Raw genomic sequence first — 22,155 nt, 5'->3', positions numbered from 1 at the left:
CAAAGCCACATGTGTGGCCATCACTGCCGTGCTGGGAACCCACCAGTGCTCCATTCCCTGCAAAGAGGGAAATTGTAAAACTCGCCCATTTTTCTCTCAACTGGAGAGTTTTCTTGGCCAAAGGTTTGAGCCCCGTGGGGTGGAGGAACCGACCTTCCCCAGGAAATGCTTGCGGTAGGCTCTGGCCTCTCCCTTGCACTCCAGCTTGTAGCCATAGGTGCTGGGACTGAGGTTTTCCTCCTCCTCCTCGCAGATGCTGCTGTCAGATGAGGTGGGCGTGCCAAGGTTTTCTGGGTCTTCTATCCAGTACCCCCCAAACTGGGGCAGGATGATCAGTGGGTATGGGCTACCCTTCTCCAGGATCTGCAGAGACATGTGCCACGAGGAATCAGGCAAGACTGGGGTGTGGGTGTGGGATGCAGAGCTCATTGCTCCATGTTTTGCCCCTCTACTGCAGCAGACCCCAGCCCCGCCACCAGGAGAGACAAGTCCAGCCCCTCTCTGAAACCTCTTCTCTGTCACAGAAGAGGGCACGTGCTACTGAGGAAAAGCCAAAAACCACAAAGGTAGGGAGGAGAAACATGCTTTATGTAGCTCCTCTCAGAAACAGTCTCAACCAATTCCTCTGCCCTCAGCAGTTTTGGAAAGGCATTCACCAGAAGGTGCTCAGGGGGTTCAGGGCACCCACCTCATCGATGCTGGGGTATGGGATGTAGTCTTCCTGGAAAAAGGAACCAAAACATCATCCATGACCATCTGCTCTCCCCAGCTGTCCCCTAAAACCCCAGCCCTGCCCACCCAAGCCAGGGAGTGCCTCCAGCACCGGCTGGTCCCTTGCAGGAAGGCACCAATGCAGGCTAAGCCCTGCCTAAAGGGAGTTCCTCCACTGGTGCAACTTCCCAGTGCAGTGGCAAACCCCAACCCTTTTGCACAGCTGGGAGCTGAAAAGCACTGGGCTGGGCATAAAGCTGGATTAGGGATTTACAGGCACCATGCTCCCATCTCTGCAATTCAATCAGTGCCTTGCTTTTAGATAACATCCAAATCCTTTCCAGCCCTTTGAGTGACTGTCTTTGGCAATCACAATAAACCTCTGAGATGGGGGGGACACTTGAAGAGATGCCCCCAAGAAACAAAAATCAACCAACCTTGTGTTTTTGACTTCCAGACCTCTGTTCTTCCAGTTTTGGTGCCTGTTTGGAACAAAATAAACGCATTTTAGATGCTTTTACCCACACAGGGGGTCAGTCCACCAACATGAGGGTATTTTGCTACATGGAGATCACTCCAAGCCAAGTGGCTGGAAGGTGAGGTCTGTTCCTGGGACAGGCCCTCTGCCCTCAGGGGCTGTGCTGGGGCAAATATCCCGAGTTATGGCATGCACACTGCTGCTCACCTGCATTTTTTCCAGCATTTCAAAGAATTCTGCCGACTGAAAAGAAAAGAAGGAAATCGACTGTTCGATAAAAGCAGACACAAAGCAAGCCAGTCCAAGCCACATGACAGCAGGGACACTGGACCCCCACCCCGAGCACTTGTCCTGCTCCCTGAATGTGACCAGGCAGCTGGGATTCCCATCCAGCCTCATCCTTGCTGCAGCTGCCCTTGCCAGAAGCCCTCGACCCCCAGAAATGCCGAGCTTTGAGCACGTTTGATCAGGGGTCTTGACTCATTTATTTTCACAATCACAGCAGCATTGGCAAAGCTGCTGCCTGTGGTGCTGGGTTGCCCCGTGCAGGGTTAATCCCCCTTGCCACAGGAACTGAAGAGCTTACTGAGCTGCTCTATTGGAATCCCTGCTGTGCTGCCTGGCTCGGGAGTGCCGGGGCAGGAGCCACACACAGGGCGGGCGGCCCCGCGCCCTGGGTGACACGGAGAGGGCTCAGGGACAAGAACCCACACCAGGGCGGGCTGAGCCCACCATCGCCCCTCCGGGGAGCCGCCGGCACCCCGCGGCCGGCTCAGCCGCTCTCCCTCGGGAGCTGCAGGTAACCCCGCTCCCATCTACCTGAGCTGCCCCTCCCGCACCGCACCCGCAGCAGCCGGGCCGGCCGGACAGTCCTGATCCCCCTCCCAGCTCCTGCTGCCGTCAGGTACGCACAAACAAACTCCCCGGCCAAGCTGCGGCTGTGAATGCGGCACTCCCGTAAGGCCCTGAGCGGCTTTTCTGGAGGCGCGCCGCCCCCGCCCCGTCCCTTCTCTCTGCCCTCCTTTCACCGGGCCGGGGTTGCTCCCGGCGCGGACCACGAGCGGCCGGGCCACGGCGGTGCCGCCAGCCCCAGGGGCCAGGGAAAAGCGGGACCAGCAGCTCCCGTCCCACCGGCCGCCAGAAACGGTTCGCGGGAGGGACATGCGTGATTTGGGGCCAAAAAAAGGGGTCATGGTAACAAGGGGAAAGGCAAGGGGGATGGTTTTTAGTGAGCCCTTAGAACAGACTGAATTTCTCAAAAGACAAAAAAAAAAAAAAAAGGAAAAAACAGAGGAGAGGATGAAGAAATGAAAATCAAAGGAAAAGTCTGAGAGACATTTTTTCCTTTATTATTTGTGGTGAGCAAAGGTCGGGTTTACAGCACGAGCAGTCTGTGGCTGCCAGCACAGGTGGGGCAGCTGTGCCTCGGACACAACCTTGCTGTTTCCAGCTTTAGACCATGCCCCTCCTCACCTAACACACCTGAGGAAGTCAAAAAAGAGAAACCCCACGCTCAGATAGCCCTGTGCCCACAGCAGAATACTCTTTAAAAAGTCTTCCTTAGTTTGAGCTTGGTTTGGATTCTGTTTATCTCCAGGCACAAATGTTCCTGGGTAGTTTCAGGTCCTGCTCTACCAGTAGCCAGAGCCAAGACCTGACTCCACAGTGGCACCGGACCCAGGTGCTACAGCGAGTCCCACAGAAAATGCCACACGTACTGAGCAAAGCACACAGCCCTTCAGAGAGCTGTGCACACTTAGAGCCAGCTTTGCTGGGCCACAGAGGAAAGGACGGAAAGAAAACTCTGCACCAGGCAGGAGCAGAGTGGAGGGCAGGCAAGCAGAGCTGGGCACCCTCCCCAGCACTCTCCCCCACATGTCGCAGCCCTGGAAGAAATCTTTTACCTTCCTGGCATCGCTCCCCGCCTGCATCAGCCGCACAGCCCGAGCTCCTCACGGGCACAGCAGGAGCCGCAGCCCGGCCATCCCCCCCAGCCCCGCCTCCCCTCGGTAACGTTCCCCCAAGCCAGAGGCACAGCAGGACGGCCGGATTGTTGTTCCAAAGGGTGGCTCCCCCGGGAGGCAGAGCCCGGAACAGGCTGGGCGGGCGGCAGGTGCGGTTTGCGGGAACAGGCGGGTGGGGTTTGCGGGGACGGACAGGTGCGGTTTGCGGGGACAGGTGGGGTTTGCGGGGACGGACAGGTGCGGTTTGCGGGGACGGACAGGTGCGGTTTGCGGGGACAGGTGGGGTTTGCGGGGACGGACAGGTGCGGTTTGCGGGGACGGACAGGTGGGGTTTGCGAGGACGGACAGGCGGGTGCGGTTTGCGGGGACGGACAGGTGGGACGCACAGCTCAGGGTGCCCGGCCCCGCGGCGGGCACCGCGCCTGCCCCATGCGGGCACAGAGCGACCGGCACGGGGCTGGGAGGGTCACCGGGAGGGAAACACACTGGGAATCACACAGAGCCACCCGGCACGGGGCTGGGGAGCGTCGCTGGCAGGGAAGCAGCTCCGGGACCCAGCGCCCGCCTGGCAGCGCCGCTCGCGGTGGCGGAACGGGAGCGCCAGTGCGGGATGGGCCGCACGCACGGCCGGCACCGCGGGTGGAGAGGGACGGAGCCGGAACGGGCTGCCGGCTGGATTCCAGAAACCACCCACTGCTGCTCCTGTGGGAACAGCCCTGCTCCGTGCAGCCGCTGCGCTGGCAGCGCCGCTCCCCACCGGCCTGGCGCTCCAAACCCCGGCCCGCACTCTCACCTTCATGGTCGGGGGGGCCGTCAGGGGGGGGGACAGCGGCCGCTCCGGGACGGCCACATCCGTGCTGTTCAGCAGCTCCTGCTTCCTGGAAAACCAAACACAGGCATGTCAGCTCCGCCGCCCGAGCCAGCGCACCAGGCAGGAGATAAGGGTTATCTCCCTTGGCAAAGCCGCGGTGTGCAGCTGCCTGTACAGTAATATCTGGAATCTGAGAAAAAACCCAGCAGACAGTGTGAGAAGGTGATAAAAGTAATCAGAAGAGCCCGTGCCCAGGGTGGGCTGCGAGTCCCCATGCGTGGTGCGGTGGTGCAGGGACAGCAGGGCTGTTCTTATGACAGGAACCAGCCGTCCCCACGGCTTCGCTCCCTCTGGCACCCTCCCCACCTGGGCAGGACCTGCGGCTGAGCAGCCCTCGGGCAGCAAAGGAGGCTCAGTGACACCCAGGGGCACCCCAGCACGGCTTTGGAGGGACCCAGCTGAGGGCACCTTTGCCAAAACGGCACCTGGCGCCGGATTTGGAAGTACCAAGAGCCATCATGAAGATGCAAGACCCCAGGAAAGCAAAAAGCAGCCCCTGTGCCACGGAGCTGTCAAGACAGCCCCCCGAAAGTCCCCTAAGCTTTGGAAAAGTACAGCCTCAGCCCTCCCCTGAGCAAAATTCCCATCCCTGTCGCCCGGCAGTTCCCGGGCAGGCAGCCACACCATCACACAGCGGCACTGCCAGATGCTCCTCCGGGAGTCAGAAAATCTGAGATTTAATTTAGTTTCCTCTCGTCCCTGCCAGGTTAGTCCTGCAGAAACCGGGCCAAAATGTCCAACTGTTTATCTCTCCGTAACGAGGTTTGGTTCCCATGGCAGCGCGCCCCGGGATGGCTCCGCGCAGCGCCGGCACCGATCCCGCCGGGCCTCTCCAGCACGCAGCTCCTGCCACAGGGGCACCCCGTGAAACCCCTGTCCTCCCCACAGCCCCAGCACCCCCGGCTGCCCTCCCAGGCCCCGGGATTCGGGACAGCAGGTGACAACCACCTGCTGGTCATGGGCGCCTGCAGCCCCTCCTCAGCAGCCGCGGAGCTGCTGGGGGATGCACTGGGGCTGCTGGGGAGGCAAAGTGGGACCAGCAGCATCATCCTAAAGGGATCACACCCAGGGGAGTCATGGCCCCACCTGGGCTGTGCCAGCAACATGGGCTTACCCAGAGGCACTGGGGGCAATACCCACTGCGTTGTGCCCAAATGTGAATCCAGACCAAGAGCTGGTGTTTCACATTACATTAAAGCAAAGTAAATCTTCTTTTTCTCTTTTTCATATCAGAGCAGGTTAAATTTACATTATTACACCTCATTTGAGCTCCTGGCATCTTCCAGTTTTTCAGTGCAAGAAATTAACTGGAGCAATGAGGGGCAATAGGAGAATTCCCATCCTGCCTACCCATACTGTTTATCAAGCTCCTTCCCTCTCTGCTCTCCACAACCTCACCATGTCTCTACTGCTGAAAAATGCCGAGGATGACAGATTTTCCTTGTTTGCTCTTTGACTTTCTAGGACACTAAAGCACAGCCTGATCTGGAGCAAACCACTCATCCTCTGCTCTCCTTGCTTTGAACCCTGAGCTCTGCCTGATTGCACTCAACTGCACAGTGGCCTCAAAGGCATAAAACAGATACGACTTTGAAAAGATTAAAGTTACAGGGATGCGCACAAATAATTTGATTTGATCTGGGATTTGTAGTGGGTTGCCATAGCATCATATTCTAAGTATTATAAAATCACCCAACTTAACAACATGTTCCTCTGTCACATGCTGGCTGCTTCTTTGGGGCCAAACTGCTGGAACTGCTCCTGCAGTTCCGGGAGAGCAAAACAAGCCCATCCCCAACGACTGCTAGGAACGGGCCTCTGCGCTGAGAATCTGTTATGGTAAAGTCCAGCCACAGACGCTGATGATTCAGCCCGCCATCAGCGCTGGGGTCAAGGGCCGGCGCCCGTTTCCCAAACTGATTGCCCTCGGGGATGGTAAATGAATCAGGGGAAGATTAGCACGCCTTTGTCTGTGCACCGGGGCTCACAGCAGCCCCTCTCCGTGCCCCAGTCGCCAGCTGGCACTGAGGGCGCCTCTCTGCACAGCCTGAAGCACAGCAGGGGTGGCAGGCGCCCACCCCAGCGAGGATGGGCGCTGGGGACGCCGGGCAGCTCCGCGCGCCTCTCCCTGGCACCACAGGAGATGCGCGGCCCCAGCACTGACAGCCACAGGTCACAGCGCTGCGCCCGCTCCCGAAGGGGGCAGCTGCAGCTGCCAGGGGGCTCTGCCTGCCCCCGATGCCCCCGGGCCCGCCCTGGCCACGGCCAGGCACCAGCGCACAGGATGGGCCAGAGCATCCTCCGGAGCCGGACACCAGCCTCTCCAGAAGGAAAAGTGGGCATCGCTTCTGTAATTATTTCTTTGTTTTTCTCATTAGGCAAATTAAGAGAGAAGGAAAAAGAGAGAATTAGAATCCTGCATTCTTAGTAAATCTAATTAAGGAAATACCTTAATGCGGTTATGGCAGGGCCGACTGCAGGGTTTCCGAACGGAGTCTGAGATCACCCCAGCCATCCCAGCCCCCAGGACTGTGCTGGGGGACCTGTTGCCAGCTCTAGGGAGGCAAAGCCCACCTGCCAAGGGCTGCTCTCCTGGCTCCTTCCAAAGAGGGAGAAAATGGGGATTTTCCCCCTATTTTGGGGGCAAATCATGGACGCTGGTGAGCTCCCAGCACAGCAAGGGCAGGTGAGGTCTTGCTCTTTAAAGCATCCCTGATCACAGTCCTAAAGCACGTTCAAATTAATATCCTGTATTTAGTAAAGCCCATTGACATACTGAAATTCTGATTTAAAAGTCCTGCTCAGCACAGAGCCAAGGCTGCCTGGACCCTTGGCGTGTTCCCATCCCGACCCTGACTCGGGGCGCACACTTCTCTCATGGTCTCTCAAGCCAAAGCCTAATGTAAAACCCCCAGGGCATCCCACCTCCTCATTTTGTCCATCTGATTTGTTTCCCAGACAGGCTCTAAATCAACACAGTACATTTAGATAAATCACAGGTGGGGAGGGGAGATGCCAGCATATTACCTGACATGGTGAAATGCTCCACACGTGGTTGGCTCTACTCTGTCAGGATGTGCAAATGGGATGGGAGCACCCCAGGTTACTCGTATGCCAATGCTTAATTCCACAGATCAAACCTGGCCTAAGGAGGTACCAAACTCCTGCAGCAACAAGTCCTGCCTGTCAGATGCCTCAACCTTGAGAAGGTCAGCAATGACTCTCCTGTAAATTAACAGCCTCTATTTTTGGACTCATAATTTTTTATCCTTGATGGGCATCACCTTGCCAGCTGCTTCCTTTTTAGTTGATTTCATATTCCATGCCTGATCTCCTAAGTTTCCAGAGGGGGCTGTGCTTCCCTATCACTTTGCATCCTCCCCCTACCAGGCTCAGCCCTGTCCACAGCGGGCAGTGGGACTGGGGCACAGGCTGCTCGTCCTCCCTCTGGGAGGGCTCCTCTCATTCATCCCCCACACAGCTGGGGCTGACCCCTGGCTCCTGGGACACGAACACGAGCACCTGCTGACACACCAGGCAGAGCAGCATGGCCAGGGCCCTTGCCAGCTGCTCACAAATTGAAAAAAAAAAAAAAAAAAACAACCAAAAACTATGGGTTTTTTGCATCACAGACAAGGGCACCTTGCTGTGAGTTTACACCTGGAAATCTGCAGTGAGTGCCTGAATGAAGAACCTTGCCCTGACTTTGAGCAGCTCTCCACCCAATCCCAGGATGCCAGGCAGGCAGGATCTCGCTGCATCATCACTCATCCCACGGAGGACATCAGCAGAGGACATGCACTGCTGCAGGCTCCCACTGATGTCAGACAGTTGTGGGGCTCCAGAATCCCCCCCAGGCAGGGGTGCAGCCCAAGCACTCAGTGCTGCAGAGCTGCAGGACCCTTGGGCAGAGCCCCTGCTATGGAGCATCTTCCCTAGAAACTGATTTACCTTGTTATGTCCTGGCTCAGCTTAGCCCTATTCAGCAGCGTTGCCTTCTCACATGGAAGCCTGAGAGTCAGCAAAAAAAAAGTGCAGCATTTTCTCATCTACATTTCTTGCAATAAATTACATATTTGCAAACTGCCAGCCTGCACCTGCACACACGCAGTGTCCCCAGCACTCTGTCCTCAGCCCTGCTCAAAGAAAGGTGACATTTAACTGCCACTGGGGTTGGCTTTAACTGCCCCTCCAAACAGCAAATAAACTTTGTTGAACAGTTGAGAGCACCGTGTGCTTGAGCAGGCAGGATCCCAGCTGCCTGCACTGGCCATGGGCTCCCTGCTGCAGCACGCATTGCCCGTCCTGCTGGGCAGGGGGGCCAGCAAGGAGCTGACTCCTGCTTTGCCTGCACCTCTACAGACACTGGAATCTTCCCAGCTGGCCAAGGGCTTCCCACTGGGCCAGGCCAGGACAGGCCAGTGAGGCTCGAAGTGCAAGTAATGGTGAAAAGAAGTTTCTATCTTTTACAAAATGTGCTGCCTACTCTGCCTTGCAGGAACAGAGAAAGTGGCAATTTCCTGCAGATCTGGGTAAATCAGCCAAGGCACTTGCAGACATTTTCAGACCAGAAGGCTCGTCTGATCCTATTCCTGCCAAACCCAAGCCAGGAACCTCGGGCAGCCGTTTCTGAGCTGATTCAATAATTTGCAAATTGCAGAGAACAGCTCCCAGAAACCTGCGTCTCCAAACGCCACGGCACTGATGCCAAAGGGCAAGGGGAGGCTGTGAGAGGAGAAGTGCCCCACACCAGGGCACCCTGTGAGAGGACAGCCACCACAGCATCACCTCACTTGCATGTGGGACAGTTGGGAAAATTCATTTAAATATAAATACAGTTCCAAATCCCAGGCTTTCAGAGGAAAGGAGGAGCCCACAGCAGCAGCCACCCTCCTCAGACCTCCCTGCTCCTCCCCTCCAGCTCAGGTGTGCAGGGGAGGCACAGGTGAGAAGAGTGCAGGTGGAGGGGCAGGTGAGCATCACCCAGCTCTGCCAGGGGAGCCTGGTGTGCTGCGCTGCACTTTGCTGGGTTGCTAACGAGGAGGGACATGGGCCACCACAGACTCTGCAGCTGCCACTGATCCTGCCAGGCTTGCATATGGCTCATGGAAAGCAAAATTCAATTGCAAATGCAGAACAAAGACTGAATGTAGGAGGGAAAAAAGCAAATAGGAGCAGGTGGAGGAACAGAGTCCCTTTTGACGATGCCGCTAGCAGTCCCTTCCTTTTCCTGCAGATTATGTCACTTTGATGGCCCTGGCAGCTTGCATAAGATGAAACAACCACCGTAAAGCACTGCTTGAGTTCTTGCAATCACTCCCATGGAGGCTCCTCAGTCCATGGCAGACAGAAAAAACCTCCTCAGGGTCTTGTTCTCCCCCTGAGAAATCTGTGTGACTCTTGCTGCACTCAGTAAACCCTGCAGCAAGAGGCGCACTGAGACGTTTTGTGCACAACATGATGCCGGGGAAAAAATAAAAAGGAAAACCAGGCTCAGACATCACGGGGCAGATTCCAGTGCAAGTTCAGAGCCAGGTTTTTTCTAAGCACTCCAGTGACATGTTGAGCTCATTCATAAAAACCTGGTACCTGGGGGAAAGACAACTCTCAGGCAAAGTCCTCCTTGGTGTCACCATTAAAGCACTCCCTGCCCTTGAGGCAAATGCAGGATTGGCCAATGAGTTTCAGCAGGTACAACATCCAGAGGATCATTTAGGTCCCCCCCAGTGTCACTCTGCACTTGCACAGTCCCCACACCTGTGACAGCAGGAGGAGAGGCTTCAGGTCCCCCCCAGCCAGCCAGGCCCTCCAACACTTGCTGGGTGGTACTAGAGCCCAAGGTCCAAGGGCAGAGCTATGGCCAGAACGGGCCTGGGCTAAACAGGACAAAACCCAAGGAGCAACAGCAAGGCAGGAACAGTCAAGCCCAGCAGGAGCCCCAGCACAGTCCCCACACCTTCATTCCAGGGGACCCAGCCACAGCTCAGCTCAGGTGAGCAGACATTGCTGCTGCTCATTCAGGACCTGCAGGTTGGCTTTTTCCAACTGTTCTGCTTTGATGATCTACCTAATAGCCCAGCAAGGGAGACAAAAATACCTCAAACCAGCAAGTGACACAGGAACTCCCCAGGAACACCAATGCTCAGTCTCTAGTGCATCACTAACATCCTGCTCTCCATGGCACCAGCTGTCCAAGGCAAAGTCCCAATGCCGGCAGCACTGAAAAATGAGGTACAAGCCCTGCAATCCACAACTGATGGCAGAGAAAAAGCTTCGTCCTCAGTCACCTCACTCTGATTTTTCTTGCTTATAGATCAGGGAGTGAGGGAATATTTTACAATAACGATTCCAAATAATCATTTCTTCACTCATTTTAGTCTGGTACAAAATCGCAAATTGAATCAATAAAAGGAAAGAAACAAAAAAACCCTCAGCCTGCAGCAGTGCCCATGTTGCTTCCACCCTGAAACAGAGGTACAGACACTGTGAGGTTCGGGTGCATATTTCTGACTATTTTTAACACCAAAGTTGCCAGAGCAGCAGAGTCCTGGAGGAGCAAACTCCCTGCCCGGGGCAGCCCGCATGGATCAGCGCGGGGTCAGTCTCCGAGGCCAGCAGCGGCCCCGGTGCGGAGCGGGGGGAGCGGCCCCGCGGAGCAGATGCCAGCTCGCGGAGCGCTGCGAACAGGCCATTCCTACGGCACAAAGTTGAGCACCAAGTACAGCCCATGGCTCGGCAATGAAAGATGAAACCGTTTGTCAGCTGTTCCCGCCGCAGACAAAGCTGCGAGGCCGAGTCACGGCAGAACCGCACGGGAGCCCCCCGAGCACCGCGCTGCTCGTCCCGGTGAGCCGGGGCTCACCTGGCCCGGTGCGGCCCCTGCACACACGCACCGACCGAGCGGGGCCGGTGCGCGGCTCCCGGCACCCCGCACACCGCGAGCGGGTCGCGGTCACCGGTGCCGGCCCCTGCTCCCCGGCACCGCTCCGGCACACGGCGCGCCCCGCGAGCGGGTCACGATTATCCCGGTGCCTGTTTCCAGCTCCCGGTGCCGCCGCCGGCACCCCCGCCCGGTAATTCCCTCCGCCGCCGGCCCCGCGTCCCCCCGCAGCCCCCGGCTCTGCCCGGCCCACGGTACCGAGCGCTCCCCGCGGCGTCACCTTCTCTCGCTGCTCTGCCGGGAGCGGTGCAGGAGCCCGATCAGCACCACGGCCGCCCGCACCCCCGCGCGCCGGGACCGCGTCCTGCCGCCCGCCCGGGACATCGCCGCTGCCGCCGCCGCCGCCACCGAGCGCCGGCACCGGCACCGGCGGGGGCGGCGGCGCGTCCACGGCCGCGACCGCCCCCGCCCCGCGCCGCCCCGCGCGCGCCCCGCGCCGCCGGTAACGAGCGCGGGGCCGGTAACGAGCGCGGGGCCGGGAGCGGAGCCCCGCGGGAGCGGCTGCGGAATGGCGGCAGCTCTGCCCCCTCCCCGCAGACCCCCGGACACCCCCGGGCCGGGCTGCGGGCGGGCGGGGCTCTGAGCACGTCACGGGCCCGGGGAGCGGACGGTCGGCGGCACAGCCCCGGGCACCCCGGTACCGAGGCTTTCCCGGCTTTGCCGGCTGCCGCAGCCCGGGCTCCTCAAGGGGCGAAGCGCCAGCGCAGGAGCTCCCCCAGGGAGGGAGGACTCGCTCCTGCCCCACAGACGGGTTCTCACCGCAGCAAACCCCGCGGGAGCTCCCGGCTGGTCCCGGCCCGGCCCTGCCATCCCTCCCTCTGCCACGGAGCATCCCTCCCCCCGAGCCCGGGCTGCGGCACCGGCACAGCACGGGGCCTCGAGCCTGTCCCTCACACCGGGAGCTGACACACAGCTCCCTCCAGGAAATGAATTCTTTTTTTATTAAGTAAACTGTAAATTATCTACTTCTCACTTCAGCACCTTTCCCTGGAAGTCCTTGTTGTCATGGTGATAAAACACCCAGGTCCCTCTGCCCCCCTTATCTCACCTCTCTCCTCTACCGGTTCAATTTTCACAGGAATTAGACACAGGACAAGCTACAGCACTTCGAGCTACTTCCCAGTCTAAGGGATGGAGCACCATCCCTGCTGCCAGCAGGTGTGGGACCATTCATGAGAACATCCACCCAGCACAGGACAGGACACAGGCACCTGCCCAAACCTGCCGGCTCTCGGTACCCCTGCAGCCACTGGGAGCAGTCAAACATTCCTCCTGCAGCTGGTCCAGCCCACTGCTCTGGGTTGGTGCACCCAGCCTGGCCTCAGAGCAGGGAGGGCAGGGTCTCCCTGGCAGTGGCACACAGGTGCAGGGCCCCTGGGGCAGCTCCAAGTGCCACAGCCAGGTCAGGGTTTTGGGGGGACCCTGCCACAAACAGGAATCTGTTGGGGGGCACACACAGGCTGCAGGCAAGTACATCCACCATCCATTCCAGCAGGACCTGAGCAACTCCCACAGAAGGACGGCCAGAAAGGCCCCTTACTCCCCACGCACAGAGCAAGAGCCCAGCACAGAGCAGGAGCTGCCTGGAAACCCCCAGCTGGGGCAGTCAATCATTAACAAAGCATGGGGCTCCCCTGGCAAAGCCTGTAATAAATGTGTTTGCTCAGGAGAAACAGCTTGCAGAGGCCACAGAGCACATCTGGCAGGGAACAGCCGCTCCTGCTGCCTCAGCCTGCCTGTGACACTCCTGCTTCACCCACCGCCCCTGCCTGTCCCCTCTTGCCTACCAGCCTTAAGGAGATCAACACAACCTCAGCTCTGGCCTTCTCTGTCTAAATGTTTCAGCAGAATCTCTAATCAGATGGATTCCTTAAATGCCACAGTAACAAAACCCTATCACTGCTGTTATCTCTTTCTGTATCCTACTGTAAGCCAGATAAAAGCAAGTGTGACGTTATTTTTGTTAACACACCACATGAATTCACCCCAGATGAGCCAGGCAGCATTTCAGTGTCACCACAGCACCCATCCCGACCTACACCGTGCACATGGAGCACTCCAGAGAGCCAAGACCCAAACTGAAACCCAAGATCAGTATTTTTGTGTTTCGCCAGATCTCGAGGTCCCTGGGGAGACTGAGGCAGCAGCAATTCCAGCAGACAAGTTTTAAGGTACCCACTTCCCCACAGGAAAAAGTCCAACTCATTCTCAAAAAATTCCAAATTGCATTTCTGTCTCCTCAGAACAACATCAGATGATGCCAGACTGAGTGGTGGTGAGAATACATAAGTTGGTAAGAGGAATGAATCTTGCTAAACCTGGGTGCTAACCTGCACTGCCAAGCCTTTCAATAAAGTCTTTGATGGATCAACAGATCTCTTCCTGCAGAAAATACCTGTCAGCTTTCCTTCAGGCTGAAGCTATCAGTCTGACAAATTCCTCAGGCACAGAAAAAAAAATAGATCCCATTTCTGTGCCAAATTACACAAATTCTCAAATTCATTTCCAATTAATGGAGGGGGAGGGGGTTAATTTTAAATCTTTTAGCTCTCACATTAAACAGGCAGATTCGAATTTCATTGAGTCTCCCTCTCTGGAGACATTTTCCACATCTCTCCTCCCCTTTTCCAGACAAGCTAAGTATTAATCTCCTCTTGGTTTATGCTGAAGTGGCTTTGTATTGATTTTTAAAGATGTTCAATTCTGTGCTATTTGGAAATAGACAAACACTGAGCAGAAACTCAGGTTCCCTCTCCACCCAAACAGGGCCCAGCCCACAGGGGATAGCAGCATCTGGACTCACTGCAGCTGATCTGTAATTTATAGCCTGAGGGCAAGGCAGTAGATGGTGAGGGCTGAGGTGGGCTGGGGGCTATGGGCTCCTAGGGGGGCTGGAGGCTCACACAGGAAAAGGAGCCAGGACCTCCTGCCCCACAGGACATCCCCTCTGGCTGCGCCAGGCCCTGCAGAACCTGCCCTGTGTGTCTTAGGCTCTGCCACCCGGGAGCTGCTCCAGGACGGAGAGGGCAGGAAGACAGGGCAGGCACTCAAGGTGGCAGGGCTGGTGCAGCTGAGAGCTCCTGCCCTGCCTGTCTTCCCCATGCCTCACCCCCTCCAGCTCCATCCAGCCTCCTGCTCCTGCAGTGATGCCACCAAGCATCCATCACCTTCCTGGCTGTTTGCAATAGGAATGCCCTGTCAGGGCCAGCACCCCCAGAAGCTCTCCAGATGTCCCAAAGGACATCTCCTAAGGGAGAATGCTGCAGCTCAAGACATTCCAAGTCTCCATCCTTCCTTTAAAACACCAGTACCACCCTGTCAGTGACTAAATTACCTCCAGACTAAGCAATTGCCCCTGTTTTTTGAAGAAATATATATCCCTTGAAAAGTGCCCTGACATTTTTGCTCCAGACAAAGCAGTTTGGCAGTGAGCTAGGAAGCCTGAGGGGCTGGAGGGAGCGCAGGACAGGTCAGGACAATTACACACGGTGATTAACTCATCACCTGGCAGCCGTCTGGACACTCTGCTGAGAGAGAAGGACCTGAAAAGGCCAGACTGGGACAAGACTGAGCCTTTATCCCTAGGAGTACTGGATCTGCCATGAATAAATGATGCTATCAATATTATTGTGAAGCCATTAATTTATGTAATAACTTTGGCTTTTGTATAGATGCTGCTGTGAGATGAAGCCCCCCATAGGTGAGCAGCCCATCTGCCTCAGCCCCCTGCTCTCACCTGAGCTGCAGCCACAGCTGAGCCCAGCTCTGGTGACTCAGGGCTTCTCTGGCCAGAGCTGTGGTGCTGCCTCATCAGACAGTGCAGGACATGTCCCTGTCACCCTCCGTGCCTCCCCGGGCAGGAGATATTTCTGATTCCCTCGCTCACGAGGGACAGTGCCAGAAATACACAAGCTATGCCAGGCATTTGCCACAGCCGGGCTGGAGGCACGGCCAGCCCAGCCTGAGCTCAGGGGCTGAGGAGAGCCCAGAGATCTGCCCAGGCCCTTCCCCACCACCCTGGGACCCTTCCCCACTGCCCAGGCACTCGGCCAGAGCCCCAGAGCACAGACACCTGCCCTGCCCAGGTGGGAGAGCTGAGATGGGGCAGCTGCACCAGCACCAAGGACTGGGAGCCAGAGAGGAACAAAAGGAGACAATGCAACACAGCCCAAACCCCAAAAATAGAAACCGCTTCCCTGCAAAGGAGCAGTCACATCCCGATTTCCCTGGCATGGCAGAAATGGATTTGGGAGCTTGCAAACGAGGGAGAAAGCGATTATAGTGCTTCAGTTGGTGCTGCAGGAGGAGGATAAGAGGGCATCCACTTTTACAGAAGTATCACAAGAAATAGAGCTTTAGATTACATTACATCCAGCCCCAAGTAATCTGATTAGAAATTTATTTTATGCCTTCAGTTAGAAAGACATGAAGGCAATCCCAGGAAAGCACAGAGCCAGCTCTTGCATGCAGGCAGTGAGAGACAGAGCACAGTGAGCCCATCTCCCCAAAATGGTGTGAGACGGGTGTGACACGCCACAGCCACCCCGACACCACGTCAGTTCTGAGAGATTGGATCATGTGCCAAGGCATGGGGCAGCCCCAGCTCCCACCCCACACGCTGGCAAGGCCCCCCAGCACAGCAGTGCCCCAGCCCTGATGGTCCCTGTGCCCCAGCACTGTGGCTCCTGTACAGAAGAGCAGAGCTGAAGGGCAAGGAAGGAGAAATTTACCTGCTGAGCTCAAGGAGGAGCACACAGGGGTGGGCTGGCCCTGTCCAGAGCCCATCCCTGTGACAAGTGCACTCCAGCATCGACCTTCTGCCTGGGCTGTGGCCAAGCAGGGCCCAGGAGTGTCCATTTCCCCAGCACAATTTCCAGCCCTCCCAAGCAAAAAGAAAGAGTTGTCAAAGAGTGGTCAAAGGCACAAAGAGTGGTCAAAGCCACAACAAAAGAACAAACACAAAAGAACTCTCACTGCAGAAAGCAGCTGAGGCCAGGTGGGTCTTGCCACCTCCCCTGGGCAGAGGGGATGCTGAGGAGCACAGCTAAGGAAGGTGCTGGGAGCAGCCCCTGCCTGTGCCCCCCAGACCGCCCCTGCTCAAGGGCACAAAGCCTCCAGAGCAGGCCAGTGAAGGCTCCTGGCTGCAGGTGTGCAGGGGACACCGAGCACTGTGCGTGACAGACACACTCAGCCAGACCAGCTCCAGAGGGGTAAGACCTGAGCTGTAGCCAAGAACTTTAAGAAAGCCACCGAAGAGCAGTGACCCGAGAGCAATCAGTGACAGCAGCCTGGAATACTGACCATGCCATCAACACATCAATGCACGAGTGGGTGGTTTTCCAAGACTCATTTATCAAAGAACAAAGAAAGCTGTGGGTACAAGGAGTCTCTTATACACCTCTCCCATCCATTGTGTGCCATTGGCTATGAACCAAACCCTATTTTGTAATTGAGACAGCCCAAGTGAGTCACCTTTGGGTTCTTCCTGCCCAGCAGCCTGGCTGTGTGGTGGCAATTGGGGGCAGCATCAGCCACAGCACAGCTGACACAGAACGAGGTAGTCATGGCCATGACAGCAGCACAATTACATGGAAATTGTATTCCTGATAATTTGGGGTATTTCTCCCTGTGAACACAGGCCTCCTGAAAAGATGAGCTCCAAGATTTCAGCATCCAATTAAATTAGATCAAATCAGCAGAGGAAATTAGTCTTTACAGCATTTGCAGATCCTCTGAATTTTACTAGTAAATCAGTGAGCTAAATGTCAGCATTGATCATTAACATCACTAATAAAGCCAGATTTGGAGGCACAGCCACTAACATGTGCCACTCACCCAACGCTTCCAGCACCCCCAGCACCCTGCTCAGCCCCGGCCCTTCCTGTGCAGAGCAAAGACCATCCCTGGAGCCTTTATGCCAACCAGTCACCACTGGAATCCTGCTGGGAAGCTCAGGATTAGCCCAAACTTTAGCCTCAATGGAGCAGTGCCCTTCCCGAGGGTGCTGCAAGGGATGTGGGAGGAGGAGGTGGGCAGGGAGGGGGGCATGGGGGGTCCCAGTGCCACAGGGGGCGGCAGCAGCAGCACCTGGGCCCCAGCCACTATTCCAGAGATGACACCATCTCAATTACCCGCCTCCCTCACACACCTTGTTTGATGTGAAAGCATTAAAAGACATATAATTTGCGGAGCTAAAACACAGGTATTATCTCTGACACATCCATACTACAGGGAACGTTCTGAAGTCAATCACATCCAGGGGTTTCTGTTGCTGTACAGATTTTTCATTGCCTCTTGCACCAAATAAGAAAGATGGAAAATGAAGCAGTTTTTAGCTGCAGACCCATCATCTTCCTCTTCAAATCACCTCACACTGTGCGACCTTATCAATGATCGGGAACAGGAGACCCAGATCAGCTTGTCAGGGCTTTAGAAAGTGGACTCTGCATTCCAAACTGGAAAGGATTAACACTCTATTGTTGTAGCAGAAAGGAGCTGTCATGGTCCCTGGTGTGACACCAGTAACATTTGAGAGGAACGAGACAGGACAGTGCCTGAAAGGACTGACCTTTGAGACTTCACAGAGACCCAGAATATAGCTCTGACCTATTCAAGTACCTGTCAAGCCTCTACATTTCTCTTCTGGGTGGGAGCCAGAGATAAGCCATGTTTCCATGACGGGCTTTGGAAGATGTGAGTTCCTTGGGTATGGTACGGGTCACGGAGAGCACCACAAGCCCCACTGGAACTGCAACAGGCGAGATGGAGAGGGCCATTCCAGAGCAGGAGCGTGGCACGGGAGTGCCGCTGGGTGCCGTGGCCGCCCATCCCTGCCAGGCCCGGCTGGAGCCAGGCCCTGCCAACTGGCAGGAAAAGCGACAGCCGGCGGGAGCGTACAGTAATTAACAAAATTATCATCAGGAACAAACCACAGGCTTTGGCAGAATGCCTGCACTGCCACGCCGGCACTGCCTACCCTGCTCTGGGCTCCTTGGCCCGGCAGACGTGGGGCTGCTCACGGTCCCCAAATCTCAACCACCTTGTCCAGGGCCAAGGGGAGGCCAGGGGGAGCATGGCCGGGCTGAGGGGAGGCCAGGGGGAGCATGGCCAGGCCGAGGGGAGGCCAGGGGGAGCATGGCCAGGCCGAGGGGAGGCCAGGGGGAGCATGGCCAGGCTGAGGGGAGGCCAGGGGGAGCATGGCCGGGCTGAGGGGAGGCCAGTGGGAGCATGGCCAGGCTGAGGGGAGGCCAGGGGGAGCATGGCCGGGCTGAGGGGAGGCCAGGGGGAGCATGGCCGGGCTGAGGGGAGGCCAGTGGGAGCATGGCCAGGCTGAGGGGAGGCCAGGGGGAGCATGGCCAGGCCGAGGGGAGGCCAGCAGCCACCCAAGTGGGGCAAGAGCCCCTGCAGACCCTGCCTGGGTGACCTCAGTGACTCTGCAGACAGGGAGTGAACCCAGAGCAGATGGGGCTCAGCCACCACAGCCATCATGGCTCCCTCCACCCATCAGGACAATATTTGCTCTCTGAAGGTGGCTGCTCTCCCAGCAACCGCCCTCCGGCTGCAAACAGCTCCCAGCCTGACAGGCTATAAATATGGCAGGAGGAAAAACCAGCACACTTTATTAGTTCTGAGACAGAGCTAAAAATAGACCCATGTGGGGCTGTTCAGTCCTCTGGGCAGATGTAATTGTGGATAATCTAGCTTTAAATATGGGAAGGCTGTCTGACAGCAACAACAACATTTCAGAATATGGACGGGGCGGCACTTGCGCCGCTGCGCCACCTCCAACGTCACCGCCTGATCCCAGCCCACCTCTCTGCTCCCTGCCTGGGCTTTCTGCAGGAACAAACCCTCACATAAACCCAATATCTACACCAGGCCACTAGGAGGAAAGCATAGAGTCAAGTACCAAGGGAGAGCATCAGTGGAGCTGTGCCAGTACCCATTCCCCCGGCCTGAAATTTTATATAGCTAAGGCTTACCAGATTAAATGGCTGAACCACTGCGAGTCCTCAGAGCTGACAGCACCTTCCTCCTCCTGTGAAAGCTTCCTCTGTCCCAGGCGGGCTGTGAAATGTGCTGGGAGGATGCTGTGTGGGTGCAGGGTTGGGTGTGGGCAGGCAGCCAGGGCGATAACTGCCCTTCCACGAAGAGGGAAGCGCTCCCGCCTGCCTGCCAGAGATAGCAGGGAGACGTTGGGACTGGCTGGATTTTGTAAATCTCCCACCAGTCCTCGGGCTGCCGGGGAAGGACAGACCATGGCCCTGCCACATCCTGGCAGGCAACTCAAGCAGATGATGGTGAGCAGGGCTGGTGGCAGCTCCCAGCCATGGCAGCAGCAGAGGCCTGTCACCATCCCTGGGCACACACCTGCAGTTCCCTGGCACTGCAAGGCGCTTCATCCCAGCAGGAACCCAGCCACAGACCTGCTGCCAACACAAGGACTCATTTTGCCTGGCATGCCATGCCCAGCCATGGCTCTCCTGCACTCTGCTGGGTGCACAGCTAACACCCACCCAGCACTGACTCATGGAGACACACAGCCCAGCCTCATTCTGCCCTCCAGCTCAGCACTGGCTTCAACTGAGTTTAAAGTTTTCTGCAAGTCCAGAGCCTTCCTTGCACCCTGGCCCTGCACGCCCAGTCCTTCCCCAGGCACTGGCAGGAGGGGGGCACTGCCAGGCTCCTGAACTGGGATAGCCATGCCGGGCAGGCTGCTGGGGGGCATTGCTGGGGTTGGCACTGGGCTGGCTCCACGCCCATCAGCAATGGAGAGGAGCAGTTCCACAGACACGGAGATGGGAAACCTCCCTGTGTGCTGCAGCTGGCTGCTTGCAGTAGTTTCCTTTGCATGCGCTTCTCCGGCTAAATATAATTGCAAAACATACATTTACATGCAATTATCCATTTATGAAGTGCTAATAAGTCAAAGGAATTTACTTAGATGCAATCTGCTCGCCAGACCTTGTCCTCACAAGACCTAAGATCAAACCTTCAAGATCAGTGCAATAGTCACCAGCTCCAAGATGCTAAATCATTCCCACATCTTCCCATTAACTCAGCTCCAGCCCATCAAATATTAAAGAGCCTCAAGCCTGGACACAGCTCTTTTTACGAAGGTCGAGTAAATCTTTCATCTCTTCCCACCTTCATCCTCCTGCTGCCATCAGCAGAGGAGCATCACATGCTCTTTCATGTGAGTTCTGACTGCACACACACTGGCTCCCAGTAATTGCTGTGCATGGCTCCTCCATTCCCCAGAGACATGATTATTTTGGTGCTATTTTTGCTTTATAAGGCTAAAAGAAGAGGTGACTCTGCCTGAAGGGGGGGGGGGTTTAACTGATCTTTTTGTTTAATGCTCTGTGGTTTCTCAGTACATCCTATCAATACCAGTGAGCAAATAGCCAGAGCACAAAGGCTGAGGAGCTGTCAGCAGGGGAAGGGCTGGTGACCCCCCATGGGACACCACCCTGCCACTGTTCCACAGAGGAAGAGGAAGGGCCCCACGAGTCCCCATCCCACTTTTCCACCTCCAGCATCCCCAGTCCAAGGATTTTACAGGGCCAAGGGGGCTCGAGGGTCTCTGCCTGCTTTCTTGGGGACTCCTGCACTTGCTGGGCTGCTGTGAGAGGCAAGCAAACCCACCTGGCTGGCTCACCTGGCCAGAACTGCTCTTTGACATGCAAAGATCCTTTGCAGGCTGATGTTTTCCTCCAGGGTGACCTTCCCACCAGGGAAGCAGCTTAGCTGCCATCTGGCTCAGGTCTTCCCTTCCTGGCAGCACAACCTGACCTCAAACACCCCACGTTTGACCAGGACTGCATGGAGCTGTGCTCCCAGGAGAGCCAAGGGGACCCCAGGAGCCTGGAGACACTTCCAGCTCCCTACAGAGACTTCATGTGACACAAGAAAACACCAACACCAAGCCAAGGCTGGGGAGCTGCTTCTGGACACAGCTCCCCTTCTGCCAGCCCAGGGGATTCAGCAGCTCCAAGTGCTTTCCCCTGAAGTGGGTAAGGAATAACAAAATGTAACAGAAAAGTTGGGATCACAATGGAATTCGTCCAAACCAAACCCAGGGTCTGCAAATGCCAAATCCCATTTACTGCCCAAGTGTCTCAGTCTCCATCCCACAGCCCCAGTCCCAGCAGCTCTCAACAGCCGCAGCACCCGAGCACAGCAGCACCAGTGCCTGCCGCCACCCCTGGGGACGTGCACCCCCAAAAACACTCAGCAGAGTATCCCCAAGCCTCTCCCAGACCCTCCATCCCCCAGAGACTCCTTCAGGCAGGAGCAGGTCTCAGCCCTCACCCAGAGCTCAGCCTCCTCCTGCAGGACAGGGGCTCCAGAGCCAGGGCTGGCCCGGGGCCGGGGCACTCAACCCCAGCGTGGCCCAGGGCACAGCAGCTCCTGGCTGGGGCTCCCGGGTTCCTGTGCCCGGCAGGCACGGGCGTGGCGCAGCTCCCGGGGGCAGCGCCAGAGCCAGAGCCGGGCTCCAGAGCTCCCCGGGCACTCACAGATCCCAGCTGCGCGGGAATGCCCGAGCCCTCCTGCAGCCCTGGCACCTTTGCCTGTCACCAGCGGGCTCAGCTGGCCCTGCCTGCGCTGCCAGGGCTCCCCCCATCGCCTCTCCCGACGCTGCCCCTCCGCAGCGCCTGCTCCCGCTCTCCGGTCCCTCAGACACATCCGCGGTTACCATAGGAACCAACGAAACCCGAGCTGAGGGAGAAAACGGAGAGGCGGGCACAGGGAGAGCTGCTGTGATGCCCCAGTGCCACCTGCGGGGGTGAGTTTACCCTGACTGTGTGCGGGCTCGCCCTGCATCCCTCACCCTCCCGCCCCGGCCAGGTGCCCCGGGGCCGGGCTCGCTGCCTCTGCCGAGCACTGCTGGTGTCTGCGCAGCACGAGGCTCCCTGAGCTGCTCCAGGGCATGCGGAAAGCAGCTCCGGTTTTCGGTAATAACTTATACAGGGAAAGAAAACTTCCAGTGCCTGGTGCCTCTGTGCCGCGGGTTAAACCAGGACACTCCGACAGAGGCTGCGGCAATAACAAGAGGGCGCTAAAAACCCAAAAGTTTGGGTTTATGATGTTTTTATAATTTTAAAAGCTTTTACAAATATGAAACGTGGCTCTGGCGGAGCCCCAATTACAGAACCACTTAATGAAGCAGCCTACCCACAGAGCAGAA

The 22,155-nt window shown here is 57.0% G+C and overlaps 1 protein-coding gene across 7 annotated transcripts in view; it reads right to left on the bottom strand.

The window, feature by feature from the left end:
• Window positions 1-22,155, bottom strand: part of RAP1GAP2 (RAP1 GTPase activating protein 2) — a 54,460-nt gene that overhangs the window by 13,780 nt on the left and 18,525 nt on the right. For 6 of the 7 annotated variants that reach the window (XM_066563288.1, XM_066563284.1, XM_066563285.1 and 3 more), the window contains 5 exons: window positions 3,947-4,031; window positions 1,397-1,432; window positions 1,149-1,193; window positions 689-721; window positions 154-363 (listed from right to left, as the gene is read on the bottom strand). In XM_066563288.1, coding sequence (XP_066419385.1) covers window positions 154-363; window positions 689-721; window positions 1,149-1,193; window positions 1,397-1,432; window positions 3,947-4,031 — 409 coding nt within the window. Of the gene's footprint in view, window positions 1-153; window positions 364-688; window positions 722-1,148; window positions 1,194-1,396; window positions 1,433-3,946; window positions 4,032-6,473; window positions 6,571-22,155 lie in introns of those variants that run through there. The other variant, XM_066563289.1, reaches the window with a different exon arrangement.

This window comes from Molothrus aeneus, chromosome 20 (assembly GCF_037042795.1).
Source record: "Molothrus aeneus isolate 106 chromosome 20, BPBGC_Maene_1.0, whole genome shotgun sequence".
In the NCBI taxonomy this organism is placed as follows: Eukaryota; Metazoa; Chordata; class Aves; order Passeriformes; family Icteridae; genus Molothrus; species Molothrus aeneus.
Note: the sequence above shows the minus strand (reverse complement) of the source record. Positions and strands in the feature narration are given on the sequence as shown.